We start from the raw sequence: 14,234 nt of genomic DNA, 5'->3' as shown, positions 1-14,234 counted from the left end.
TTGTTTTTAAATAAAAGCACCTTTACACCCAAGTAGACTTTTTGTATTGCCTAATATTCTTCTAAAATATTAGAGCCCCGTGGCACAGAGTGTTAAGCTGCAGTACGGCAGTCCAAGCTCTGCTCAGGACCTCAGTTCGATCGCAACGGAAGTTGGTTTCAGGTAGCCGGCTCAAGGTTGACTCAGCCTTCCATCCTTCTAAGGTCGGTAAAATGAGTACCCAGCTTGCTGGGGGTAAAGGGAAGATGACTGGGGAAGGCACTGGCAAACCACCCCGTAAACAAAGTCTTCCTAGTAAACGTTGGGATGTGCTGTAACCCCATGGGTCAGGAATGACCCGGTGCTTTGCACAGGGGACCTTTACTTACTATTAATATTCTTCTCCTTTTGGATTTTGATTTAAGGAAGACTGCTCATATTTTTCTTTTAAGTCAGGTATCTCGTCAGATTTCAGAAGCTAAGCAGGGTCAGCCCTGGTTAGTATTTGGATGGGAGACCACCAAGGAATACCAGGGCTGCTGTGCAGAGGAAGGCACTGACAAACTACCTCTGTTAGTCTCTTGCCATGAAAACCCCAAAAGGGGTCGCCATAAATCGGCTGCAACTTGAAGGCACCTTACACAAACACACACATTGTCTTCTGACTATGCCAATGTTCCGGCAAACCTTATGCATACTTCCATGGCAAAGTCACAACATTTCTTTTTATTCCCCTCTTGTCATTAGCTGGTGTAGTGGTTAAGAGTGGTGGACTCTGATCTGGAGAACCGTGTTTGATTCCCCACTCCTCCACATGAGCTAATCTGGTGAACGATTTGTTTCCCCACTCCTACACACAAAACCAGCTGGGTGACCTTGGGAGAGTTACAGCTGTCTCAGCCTCACCTACCTCACAGGGTGTCTGTTGTGGGGAGGGGAAGGTGACTGTAAGCTGGTCTGATTCTGCCTTAAGTGGTAGAGAAAGTCGGCACACAAAAAACAACTCTTCTTCATTATGGTCTATTTGCTGAAATCCTTTCTCATTATTATTATGGAAGTGGCTTTGTGAATCTGCACAATGAGTTTCCTGCATATGCTTATATGTTTAAAATCCAGTTTAGTCACTTGTGTGCTGCCACTCATTTGTAGTTTAACAGAGTGTAAATACTTGGAAGGAGCCACGGTGTAGTGATGAAGGTGTCTGACTAGGACCTGGGAATCCCAGGTTCAAATCCCCACTCTGCCATGGAAGCTTGCTGGGTGACCTTGGGCCAGTCACACACTTTCAGCCTTGACCCTGGCTAGTATTTGGATGGGAGACCTCCAAGGAATACCAGGGTCATGACACAGAGGCAGAGAATGGCAAACCACCTGCGTCTCTTGCCTTGAAAACCCTATGGGGTTGCCATAAATCAGCTGCAACTTGACGGCAAAAACAAACTTGTACTTATATACCTTGATGCCAATCAGAATGTTCCTGTTGCTGGAGACTAGGCCCTACATGGCCTATGAAAAGAACACCTTTCCACAATGGCTGTACTTGGGAACATTTGGCAGGCACCATCTGGAGAGTCATAAAGGATCTAGGACTCCTGGTACAATCCTTTGGGCGCCTAGAGAACCAGATCTTTGCCCCCAATGTAACTGAAGTTAATCTCACTTAAATCAGGTCAAGTTGCAACTGACTTGTCCCACTGGTTTAAATGCAGCAGACACAAATTGGATTGGAGCTCTTGTGTTTTCCACAGGTAACCACCAAAGACATGTCAGTGTAGCTGTGCCAAATGTGACAGTCTGAGATAGTTCTCAGACTTAAAAGTTTTGCTGCAACTCTGTCAAGCACCTCTAACAATAAGCTGGAAATTGTGCCGTTTTATTTATGTAAAGTACATAAGCACAACCTTTCTTCCAGACAACGGGACAGTGCACATGCTACCAAACTGCAAAATGTTTCACTGGAGTACACTGAAGATGCTCGATTACTGTGATCAGTGACTAAATCTATAGGATTTATACCTCACTAAAAGGTATGCTTCCTTGTTAGGATTAGTCACCTAAAGCAATGAGGCAATCCCATTGCCCAGACTTAGATAGAGCTCAGTGTCTGCTTCACTTTCAGTTCTTTGCAAAATGTATAATTACCCTTGGCAAGTTCGATGGGAACTTAAAGCTTCAACCTTCTAATTGTCACAGTTTGCAACTATATTTAATGAGTTTCAACCATTCATTTGTATAAGACTGTAATAACACAGCAAGACATGAACGTTTTGTAGCTTGGTCAGAAGGAAGCATAATTTCTTACTATGAGGAACGGTCGGAACTGGGCTGCTTGCATATTCCTTATACACACCCACGTATCTTGCACCAGATGTTGCCTCCTCACGTTTAGTTGTGTGACTGTGCTTGCACCATCAAGGTTTAGCTACAAGGACACAAATGTAGGTTAACAAACTTCTAGTGTGTTTTGCAATCAGGTTAGGCATCTGTGGAGATGTACCTACCAAGATGTGCATTTGGGACACTATGCAGCGGTCTACATCATGCAGTAGAATCTTTGCTTCCATATCCAAGACACAAGGGACCGGAATGAGAACTTCAAAAGCAAACTGAAAACAGGGAAAATTAATATGAAAAGCAACACACACATATTTTAAAATCAGATTTAAAAAGCTTGTCAGGAATGTAGGAATGCTGCTTCCCCTATATCCTGTATTTCATAGAATCAGAATCAGAGTTGGAAGGGACCACCAGGGTCATCTAGTCCAACGCCCTGCACAATCCAGGAAATTAACAACTATCTCCCCACACACACCCCCAGTGACCCCTATTCCATGCCCAGAAGATGGCCAAAAAAAAAAAAAAAACCCTCCAGGATCCCTGGCCAATCTGGCCTGGAGGAAAACTGCTTCCTGACACCAAAGTGGCAATCAGCACTACCCTGGGCATGCAAGAAAGGGCCACGAGAGCCAAACGCTTATGCAAACCTTCCTGCCCTCCATCTCATGATCTGCCTAAGGTCATAGAATCAGCATTGTGGACAGATGGCCATCTAGCCTCTGCTTAAAAACCTCCAGGGAAGGAGAGCTTACCACCTCCCGAGGAAGTCTGTTCCATTGAGGAATGGCTCTAACTGTTAGAAAGTTCTTCCTAATGTCAAGATGGAAACTCTTTTAATTTCAACCCGTTGGTTCTGGTCTGACCTTCTGGGGCAGCAGAAAATAACTCACCACCATCCTATATGACAGCCCTTCAAGTACTCAACACCCTTGTGGCCGTCAGAACATGAAATGCATTTCACTATAATTCATACATTAGCACTTTAATTTCTCTCTCTCAATAAACTGCATAAGAGTCATACAACCATCCTCCCACCTGCCAACGTTTGATGGTTTCTGGAGTTATCCATTAGTAAGAATTCAGTCCTTAAAAGTCCACTTTATTTATCAATTTCTTGCCCGCCCTCCCCAGCCGAGGCCAGGCTCAGGTCGGGTCACATCATTTAAAATGCATATCAGCCATAAAAAGTTTAAAACAATAACATTTCAACAAAAACAGGCAAGTCTCAAGATGGCTCCAATTCTACCGACTTGACCAAGTAGACAGGCAGGCCACCTGCTCAGCATATCCAGCATATAATACAGGAATCCAGCATGTAATACAGAATGGGGGGGAGAATAGGGAGGCCAGCAGATGATATATCCGTGGCTGCCCTCAACTATAGGCCTAGCAGAATAGCTCTGTCTTACAGGCCTGCAGGACTCTTTGAGGTCCCCGCAGGGCCCTGGTGTCACCAGACAGAGCATTCCACCAAGCCAGAATAACCTCTTGCCCCTCTGCTTCGCAATGCACTTGACTCTGAAAGCAGCACTTGGGGGTGGGGAGCAAGAGCAGGGCCCATGAGAAGTTCAGGCAGAAGTTCAAAGAAAACCAAATTGTCATCTACTTGGTGTTGTGGGTCTGCTTGCTGACACCTCCTCGGATGAGGAAGAGACAGAGGAAGCCGGCCCCAGCCCTTGGAGGTCACAGGAAGAGCCACCAGACAAGGTAGAAACTCTGTCTTTTGCAGAAGGAGATTCTCGGGCTGAGGTCAGCGCGCCACACCCTCAGGCTCACAGTCCAGGTTTTGGGGCTGAAACAAAAGTACTCCAGCCATCAGCCTCACTTCCAAGGTCGCCAGAGCCTTTGGAACACCATAGAAGGCGGGCTCAGAGGGAGACACAAGAGCAGTGCCATAGCGCATTGTTGGCAACTCAGCACCAGTAATCCTCTGCCCTGAGTCACCACGGGATCAGGGCTGGCAGACAATGTTGAGTGGCACCTGTCTGTAGATGACTCAGCAGGTTAAGGAGCTGCACCTGCTCTTGATCAGGGTTCCCCTGACAAAAGCATTTAGGGAAGAGTGAATCAGCGTGGAAGCAACTTGTCCACAAACCTTGTGTAAATGTTGTTGGTCTGCTTCTTAGAACTTTATGTGCTTGACTTTGGACTGGATTTGGACTTTGTTGCTTGGATTTATCCCTGACCTTGGACTGTGACTTGGCTTATGCTTTCTGGATTTACCTTTCTGTTTTGGTGCTTGAATTCCTAACTACTCATGTGCTGACCCTCAACTGTGCCTTGGACTATGCTTACTGCCTGTTGCCCCAAGTGCCTGCCTGAACCCAGATACCTGGCATGGCAGGTGTCAATGAGAGAGGACAAAATAATGCTCAGGATCTAGAGGGGGAAGGTTGGCATTACAGTCCCAAGGCCTGAGGTACCATTGAGTTTGTTAGGAAGAGATGGGGCAAAGAACATCTAGGGATGTCAGGTACCTCTGTGAGCCTGCACAACAGGAGGAAGAAGATCTGACGAGGTGGATAACCTTCCAACAGCTGAAGCGACCTGACTTTTGCTACTATGGGCTTGTTAAAGTTCCAGAATTTCTGGAGGTACCATCAAAAACATTCCCCCGTCAGCTACCTCTCTTCCAGATCCCATAAAAGTACGTTGCAAGTCATATATAGGGGTATGTGAAGAGCTCCAGCCAATCATTTAAGTTGGCACTAATAAGGCAAATCTAATCATGACAAAGAAGTGTCACCCTTACCTTCACTTCGAAGGCCTTTGACTGAATTCTTCCGACTACCTGTTTACAAATATAATAGCAAAATAAAACATTTAGCACATGCTGAGATCAGGTGCCTTACAGGTTGCCCCTTTGAAAGCTATACACACAAGAACTAGGTGAATGTATGGTGGTAAAACAAGCCACATGTTGAAAGGCCTCTAGTAACATTCTGTTTGGCTTGCCTTATTCTAACAAGAAGCCCGCAAAGAATTGGCTGGTTGGTGCCAATCAATGTAAAATGTAATTCCCCAAGGGTTGTCAGGCTATAATGTTGCTGTGACAACAGGTATTGATTCCCCTTCAGGTATTGATTCCCCTTTTCTGCCACTCAGAAAAGAACTGCAACTCTCTCAGGGTCTATTCATACATTACAGTCCCACAAATCAGACTGCCATATTTGATTCCACTGACGAACAGTCAAAACTTAGATATGTGTAAAGAGAAATGGAGCTCTTAGCTGCAGTCAGACTTTTTGGGGAATATGACTTATTCTGAAAGACGTAGTTAGTTGTTCCTGCTTTGAGAACAATGTCGGAAACTTGAACCTCAACACAGTCACAATCACCCAGGACAGTTGTACGCTTGCCTGATGTTGTACTTACTTCTTCAAGATTTTGTCTGGGGCTCCATTTTGGAGGACGCAGCATTTTTTTCACTTCAGGAACATAAAAGTTTTTTTCCTGGATCCTGAAACCAGTCCTGCTATTTACCTACACAAAGAACCAAACAAGAAAATGACCAATGAAGATATTATCTAATAACAATAACAATTATTTCCTATCAAAAACAAAGCACTGCACAATAAAATCAAATAAAAACACGATAAAATTAACCCAACAGTACAAACAAAACAAAAGAATCCTTGATAAAACTTTCCATAAGGGTGAGTTCTAGAAGGGTAGCCACGTCAGTTTGCTGTAGCCAAAATAACCAAGAGACTTGTGGCACCTTAAAGTCTATTGAGTGTATTGTGCTGTAAGCTTTTTATGAGTCAGAGCTCATTTCACCTGGTGCAGGAAGTCTACAAAAACTTATGCCACCATCAATTAGTTAGTCCCTAAGGACTGGGCTCTTTATTGTCATAGGCTCTTCGTTCTCATAGCAGCACCAAAAAGAAAACACGACCCAGAGTACAACCTTACAGAAAGCTCTCAGACAGCGAATGGAAGAAAAAAAGTAGAAGACGTTGTAAGGCTGGGTTTCTCTGTGCAAGGAGTTAACGAAGAAATTCTTGCAACTGCTGAAAAGATTTTATTGCATTCTCCTCGTCTCCAGAAAAGAGAGGGCCTGGAGCATACCCTGCTGGACAACATCAGATTTCACATTCACAAAAGGCAAATGTCATGTCAGTTGCGGTAGCTTGCAGACAGCCTTGTGTACCTAGGCCTAACAGGTTAGCAATTAGCAAATTAGGAGAGTTTCTGGATGATGCATCTTTTATTTGGTAAGTGTCCCACCATTATTAAAATGGTGCCAGCTTTTGAGCGAACCACAGAACAATATCCAGTGGACTCTGATCTAGAGAACCAGGTTTGATTCCCCACTCCTCCACATGAGTGGCAGACGCTAATCTGGTGAACTGGATTTGTTTCCCCACTCCTCCACATGAAGCCAGCTGGGTGACCTTGGGCTAGTCACAGTTCTCTCTGAACTCTGTCAGCCTCACCTACCTCACAAGGTGTCTGTTGTGGGAAGGGAAGTTGGTTGTAAGCCGGTTTGATTCTTCCTTAAGTGGTAGAGAAAGTCGGCATGTAAAACCCAACTCTTCTTCTCTCCTAGTATGTACTATAAAGAACTGGCTATACCAGGGGTCTGCAAACTGTGGCTCCCGAGCAGCATGCGGCTCTTTGGCCCGTTGAGTGCAGCTCTCCAAATTTGGTTCGGTTCCCCTGCTCTCGCGCCCTCAGCCGAGCTGCGGAGCCAGCGCACCTGAGAGAGAGCAGGCAAGCGGGCGCGCTGTCTCTCCACCCCACCCACCCCGCCGTGGAGAATGGCCGGGTCCCCCTTTCCCTTGCTCTCAATGGTTGGGAGGCTAAAGCCTCCCCTCTAGCCGCGCAATTGCTGGGCAGGAGGCTCGGCGATTCCTGGCCCCCCCTGCCTATCAGCTGTTGGGCGGGGCGGGCTTCCTTGGGTAGACCTGGCCTCTGGCTGAGTCCCATTGGGAGGCCATGTCTACCCACTGGCTTTCTTGGCGGTAGACCTGGACTCCGAGGAGGGGGAAAAGTCCCCCTTCAGTGGCCAGGTCTACCAATTGGCTTCTATGGGCCTCCGGAGGCCAGGTCTACTGCCAAGAAAGCCAATGGGTAGACCTGGCCTCCCAATGGGACTCAGCCGGAGGCCAGGTCTACCAATAGGCTTTTATGGCAGTAGACCAGGCCTCCAGACGAGGACTCTGGACGGGGAGGGGGAAATGGCAGGGACTTACAATTTAATTTTTATCAGTAAATAAGATCACTATTAAGTATGATATCAAGTTTTATTCAGTGTACGTATAGTCTAATTAAGACTTAAAACTTTAATTAAAGTTTATTAAGTTAATAAACACTGTACCTACCTATATAGTTTAAGTTTAAGAAATTTGGCTCTCAAAAGAAATCTCAATCGTTGTACTGTTGATATTTGGCTCTTCTGACTAATGAGTTTGCCGACCCCTGGGCTATACCAATGGCAAGTTACATTAGATTGCTACTGCTAACATGGTTTTTGGTGCCTGTTTCTTAGTGCCAGACTTCATACAGTGGCCACCATATTGAGGCTGCTTGAAACAGCTTCTGGAGTGGATATCAAGTTGTCGATTGTAACATGGAAGACAGTTGTTTGATAACAGTGTAGCCCCCTATGAGGGAAGCATTCCCTTTAAAACACAAGGAAACGAAAAGTCTCTCTGTTTGTTCCAAAGCCACACATTGAGCATTAAACCACAGGGCTATATTGAGATGATTATTCTGTTCTATAACCAATCTCTATAGGTTACAGCCCTCTGACTGAAGACAGAAGTTTGTTTATTTCCATGTATCTAGTGAAAACCTTCTGTCCCTGCCAAAGATCGCTCATGTTTATCTTTTAAGATTTTTATTTAAAATCAATCGAATTACTTTTGAAACAATTAAATATGAAATAATCACAATGATAAACAAATATTTGCATATGTAAATAAAAGCAGAAATAGAAAAACATACATAGTGTGCCTTCTCTTAGTGGCCATCTTCTGGGCACTGGGGTGTGTGTGTGGGAGGTAGTTGTGAGTTTCCTGCATTGTGCAGGGGGTTGGACTAGATGACCCTGGTGGTCCCTTCCAACTCTATGATTCTATTATTCTCCTATCTATTTTAAGATTAAATGATCAAATTAAATTTCTTAGATGCTCACCAAAGTGCTTTCAGGAAGATTAGAGAGTTTCACGTAACCCACATCTGAGACACTCTTATCAAAACCAATTAATTCATCTCCTTAAAACTATAACGTAAGCATGGCTGAACTTAGAATTAACTTTCCTACAGAAATGTGGCAAACCAATGATCTGCTCATTCCTCACATTGCAAGATTTATTTCAGGGCTAGCATCTAATGATTCATAATTACCTCTCCAAGGATGTAACAATAAGATCTTTGCTGAAATGGCAAAAGCACATTCTCAGGCCTGCTTTGTTCAACCACGGACAAACAGGTCGGTGATACTTTAGCTGCCTTGGTGAAGGTGAAGTGCTTTTCTCACATCAAGCCTGGCCTCTTTGTGGAGGCCAAGTCTTGGGGAGAAGGCCACAGAACCTCAGGGTGTGGTCCTCAGTCACCACTGCATGGCACTGGGAAAAGCAGTTGGCAAGAACAGTCAAGGAGGACGTGCCTCGTGAGCACCTCACCAATGCTATGTTTAGAAACATGGAAAATGCCTCAGGGCTTCAGTTCAAGGGTTTCACCTACCTCATATAGCACCTGTAGGATCTGGAGAGGGCAAGCTACATCCCCATGTCTATATACCCTCTCAAAAGATCTCATCTGTTCAATGATGCAAGATATTTTGACACTGGAAAGTCTTTGATAGACATCCACTACATCCTTGAAGAAGGGGAAGTCTAAGTTGGACCACAGAGATTCTGTAAAGAAGAAGAGGAGTTGGTTTTTATACGCCGACTTTCTCTGCTACTTAAGGGAGACTCAAACCGGCTTACAATCACCTTCCCTTCCCCTTCCCACAACAAACACCCTGTGAGATAGGTGAGGCTGAGAAAGTGTGATTGGCCCAAGGTCACCCAGCTGGCTTTGTGTGCAAGAGTGGGGAAACAAATCCAGTTCACCAGATTAGCCCCCGCCGCTCATGTGGAGGAGTGAGGAATCAAACCCGGTTCTCCAGATCAGACTCCACCGCTCCAAACCACCACTCTTAACCACTACACTTTCCTTTAAATAGGATATGACAAAATAGAAAATCAAATTAATAAAATAAATAAGGAACATTGTCCATATTCCATATGGCAGGTGTTTTCACTACATATTCCCACTTCACTTTTGGACCCTATAGGTGGATCCTGCTACCAGCCACTTCCTTACCAAGCATTTGCCAGCCTTCTGGCTGAAGACCCACAATGACTCCTGCCAACTGGCTAAGCAGAGTATCTGACTGGAGGTACGGCTTCCGTAAGATTACAGGCATGATGAGGAAGACTCTGAGCGCTTCAGGGGAAGTGGCAGAGGAACGCAGGGACTCTACAAGCTTTCTAACAGCATTCAGCACCTTGAAGACAGAGGGAAAATGTAATGTAATGCATCAATAAAACATCCATAAGAACATAAGAAAAGCCCTGATGGAGCAGACAAAGGTCCATCAAGTCCAGCAGTCTGTTCACACAGTGGCCAACCAGGTGCCTCTAGGAAGCCACAAACAAGACAACTGCAGCAGCATTGTCCTGCCTGTGTTCCACAGCACCTAAGATAATAGGCATGCTCCTCTGATCCTGGAGAGAATAGGTATGCATCATGACTAGTATCCCTTTTAATCATGAACAGGTATGCATCATGACTAGTAGCCATGAACACCCCCATGAATTCAATTTACACCATTTTGTGGAAGTAAGGTTGAACAGTATAATCCAATAACAACTTTTTTCTTTCCCCACCCTTTTTTTTTTTTAAAAAATATGCAGCTGATGAAGATTTCTGGTAACAAGGAGAAATAAAAGGACCAGTACAGTCACAGGAGATAAAAGTTAAGGCCAAGGCCAATGGTGCAAAATAATAGATATAGATATATATTATTACTCAGTTAATATTTCCAAAATCCCCTATGCGTTTCACCAAGAGCCTTCTTCAGAGGAATCTGTTAGTCTTGTAGTGATTCTCCAAAAAGAGTATATTTTGCACCATCGGCCTCAACCTTATTTTTTATCTTTGAAGATCTCTGGTAACCTCAAAAGTTTTCAAGCTGATTTCAGTCAGTGTGGTGTGACTTTAAAAAGGTATTTTATTTTTGAATTTTGCTTTGGACCAGCACGGCTGCCTGCAAAGCTAGGTCAGGCTCCTTTAGCATTTGGTGGAGACATGCCCTTTAATGCAAACACTGGGAAATGCTATTTTATTCTGTGCATTATGTGGGATTTCAATGCCATTTCTTACCTCTGTGCAGACTTTAGGCTTTTCTGCAATCTTAGCAGAGAAAAGAAGCACAGCAGACATATTTATACCTGCAACCTCCTGAGATGTTCTGAAATGTTTGTCTTGACTGGAAAGATAAGAATGTATTATAAATTGGAACTCTTTGTTTACAGGGTAAATATAAAAATGTTTGATCAAATGAGGGTGTGAACATGATAATCATAAGGGTGACGAAGAAGAAAGAGTTGGTTTCTATTTGCCGACTTTCTCTACCACTTAAGGAAGAATAAAACTGGCTTACAATCACCTTCCCTTCTCCTCCCCACAACAGACACCCTGTGAGGTAGGTGGGACTGAGAGAGCTCTAAGAGAACAGTGACTAGCACAAGGTCACCCAGCTGGCTTCATGCATAGGAGTGGGGAAACCAACCCCGTTCACCAGATTAGAGTCTGCCACACATGTGGAGGAGTGAGGAATCAAACCTGGTTCTCCAGATTAGAGTCCACCGCTCCAAACCACCACCACGCTCCAAACCACCACCATGCTGGCTCTCAGTGTAGCTGGGGTATGTGATACCATCTATCAACTTTGCATGGTAAATACTTTTATATTTTCAAACAACCATTTGGGAACACATGAGAAAGTGGAACTTAAAACACCTGTTTCTGTTGGAAACCTCTGACTTAGGGCCAAACTAGATGGTACAACATACATAGGGTTGCCAACCTCCAGATACTAACTAGAGATCTCCTGCTATTGCAACTGATCTCCAGCCGATAGAGATCAGTTCAACTGGAGAAAATGGCTGCTTTGGCAATTGGACTCTATGGCATTGAAGTCCCTCCCCAAACCTCGCCCTCCTCAGGCTCCGCCCCAAACCTCCCGCCGGTGGCAAAGAGGGACCTGGCAACCCTAAATGTACACAAGTCCACCCTGGGGCCTCACAGCCATACTGTAGCTGGGGTCCCTGATAGGAGCTCAGTTTAAAAACACCCTCTGCCAGTCAGTGCACGTGGAGCTCCTCATGCCTCCGGCACCATTTCAGCTCAGGAAATGGCACTGGGAAAGGAGGAGCCCCTCTACCTCCCGCACTGCAGTCTTGATCTGAATTGGGCCCACATGGCATTTTAGATAGCTTGGATTCCCCACAGTGGCCTGGCATACTTTCTAAGGTCTATCTTGGCCCTCAGCTTTTTTTTCCCCTTGCATGGGCAGAACTCTGAACATATGAAACGTAAATTTCACAGAACTTAGCTTTACATCTGCTTCTTCAACCCTCTAGGGTCTTGGATCTGGTTCTTTCCATTTTATTTCAGATTATATAGGCAGGGAATGTGTTTTTTAAACCAGTTTTTAATCTCTTCTCCATTCCCAGATTACTGAAGTTTTATTTCATTGATCTCAAACACTTCTATGCTGCCTTTCCACCCAATTTCAGGGTCCACAGGCAGCAAACATTAAAACATTTGAAACAATAAAAAAACCATTTAAAATGCAAATACATACAAAATACTTAAAACAATCACATAAAACAAAATATAAACACACTGCCCTGACCTGGATGGCCTGATCTTGTCAGATCTTGGAAGCTAAGCAGTCAGCTCTGGTTAGTACTTAGATGGGGAGGCCACCAAGGAAGTCCAGGGTCGCTAACCAGAGGCAGGCAATGACAAACTACCTCTGTTCATCTCTTGCCTTGAAAATCCTGCTGGGCCCCCATAAGTTGGCTGTGACTTGATGGCACTATCCCACACATTTTAAAAATATTTTATGTGTTTATAACACAAAGACATAATATAAACACATTAAAAACCTGTTGCTGAGTTGACATATAATTCACAAAACTGCTTGCTAGAGACATGCTTGATTTGTCCTGTCGACACGTGGAATGTGATTGATCCTCCACAAGGTGGTAATTTACCTCTTGTTCAGGAAGCTTCCATTGACACAGGCCACCGATGAGAAGATCAAGTTAATGTCCCTGTTGATTCAAAAAGGGAGGAAAAGAGACAATGAGTCTTCAAGTCATTGCTTTGAGAATGGAGCTGGGCTTGCCACTATTGATAAAGGAAAGCCCTTCGTGCACACTGAGTATTCTCTCCTTGAAAAAAAAGTGTTCATTGTCAAGCCAATGGCTTGTGAGGGGAAGTAAAAGACAACCACATGGCTATCTTTCTCTCCCTCTCCTCATACAATTATCTTCCTCTCCTCAAACAATTATTCCACTCTTCCATCAACACTGCTGTCCTTACTACCATTTTATTCTTAAAACAGTTCCATGAGGTACACTGGCCTGACTGGCCCAAGGCCACCTGATGAGTTTTAAAGCCATGTGGAACCCAGGTCTCCCCAGCCCTAGACTGACACTCTAACCACTATACCACATTGCCTCTCACTAGGCCATTTATGGCTGGTGAGACTGTGAGAAATCATGCTCAAATACAGATTGAAGTGCGTAGTCTCAAACTTTGGCCCTTGAGGTCAGTTTCTACTGGGGATTTGGATTCAGGGAGGAAGAGCAGAAGAAGTCAGGATCCTGATGTAAATCAGGCAGAAGGTACTGCCTTGTTGAGCAAACAAGGACAGAAATCTTAGGGTGAAAACGCATTGTCGCTTTATCCTCCTTTAATCCCTGTTTTAGCCAGGATTGAAAATACATTAGGCGAAACGTATGCATTCAATCCTGGCTGAATCCTGGCTGAAACAGGGATTAAAGGAGGATAAAGCGACCATGCGTTTTCACCCAATGTGTTTACAATGGGCCAGTAGTATATCTGTTTTGTCTTCTACACTGAATAGGGCTCTGATGCCTTGGGTGACTGAGGGGGGTATCATAAGGGAAAGTGGTAGATGCTGCCACCAAACCCAGAATTTGCTCCCAAAAAGCCCAGGGGACTGGGTGCTAGATTTCATGCAAATTTGAGCATCCACCTTGAATGGCAAGAATAGCAGATTAAAAATGAAGCAAATTAGCTTTCTGAGTAGTGCTCCATAACCTAGCAACAGAAGAAAGACCTACATGTCTTCAAGACAGCTTTGCTGAGTGCATGAAGAGTCCTTTTGAAAAACAACAACATAACCTGTAGCCACTTTTTCAGCTAGAAGAACTTACTCAAGTCCTGAAGAGAGGATATATGGAATGGAGATTTGAATGGGTATTTCTCATGAAGAGACCATGTAATTCTTATGGAAAATCCTATACAAAGACAGCTTTGGTGTCTCTAGTTTTCAATTTGGTAAAGTCTGTGCTTGAACTCAACTGTAAGATGTACTTGGGGGGTATTATAAATCTGTCCCTTGAAGTAATAAACCATTAATGACAATGACTACCTGTTGACAAGGTTCCTGCCACTCCCCACCACCCTGCTGTGCTCCTAGGCCAACTAGTCATATTGCTTGATTTGATTGCTTTTGCCCAATGAGGATGCACATACAGACAAGGACTAGGGGATGGCTTGGCTGAATAATCTTTGGACCATCACAGGCTGAGTATACACAACCAAGTGGTAGCTTACCAGGCTAGGTCTCAACTTCTGCTCTGAGGTTATTATCCCTA

The 14,234-nt window shown here is 44.4% G+C and overlaps 1 protein-coding gene across 1 annotated transcript in view; it reads right to left on the bottom strand.

Annotated features, from left to right (window-relative positions):
• The window catches only part of LOC130482465 (E3 ISG15--protein ligase HERC5-like), a 59,269-nt gene that overhangs the window by 27,725 nt on the left and 17,310 nt on the right, over positions 1-14,234 (bottom strand). The window contains exons 10-17 of the mRNA XM_056855190.1: positions 12,600-12,659; positions 10,699-10,804; positions 9,637-9,820; positions 9,010-9,182; positions 5,730-5,799; positions 3,527-3,540; positions 2,481-2,585; positions 2,282-2,401 (exon numbers count right to left, since the gene is read on the bottom strand). Coding sequence (XP_056711168.1) covers positions 2,282-2,401; positions 2,481-2,585; positions 3,527-3,540; positions 5,730-5,799; positions 9,010-9,182; positions 9,637-9,820; positions 10,699-10,804; positions 12,600-12,659 — 832 coding nt within the window. The remainder of the gene's footprint in view (positions 1-2,281; positions 2,402-2,480; positions 2,586-3,526; positions 3,541-5,729; positions 5,800-9,009; positions 9,183-9,636; positions 9,821-10,698; positions 10,805-12,599; positions 12,660-14,234) is intronic.

Source organism: Euleptes europaea, chromosome 9 (assembly GCF_029931775.1).
Source record: "Euleptes europaea isolate rEulEur1 chromosome 9, rEulEur1.hap1, whole genome shotgun sequence".
Classification (NCBI taxonomy): domain Eukaryota; kingdom Metazoa; phylum Chordata; class Lepidosauria; order Squamata; family Sphaerodactylidae; genus Euleptes; species Euleptes europaea.
The sequence above is the reverse complement of the archived record's forward strand: the minus strand, read 5'-3'. Positions and strand labels throughout refer to the sequence as shown.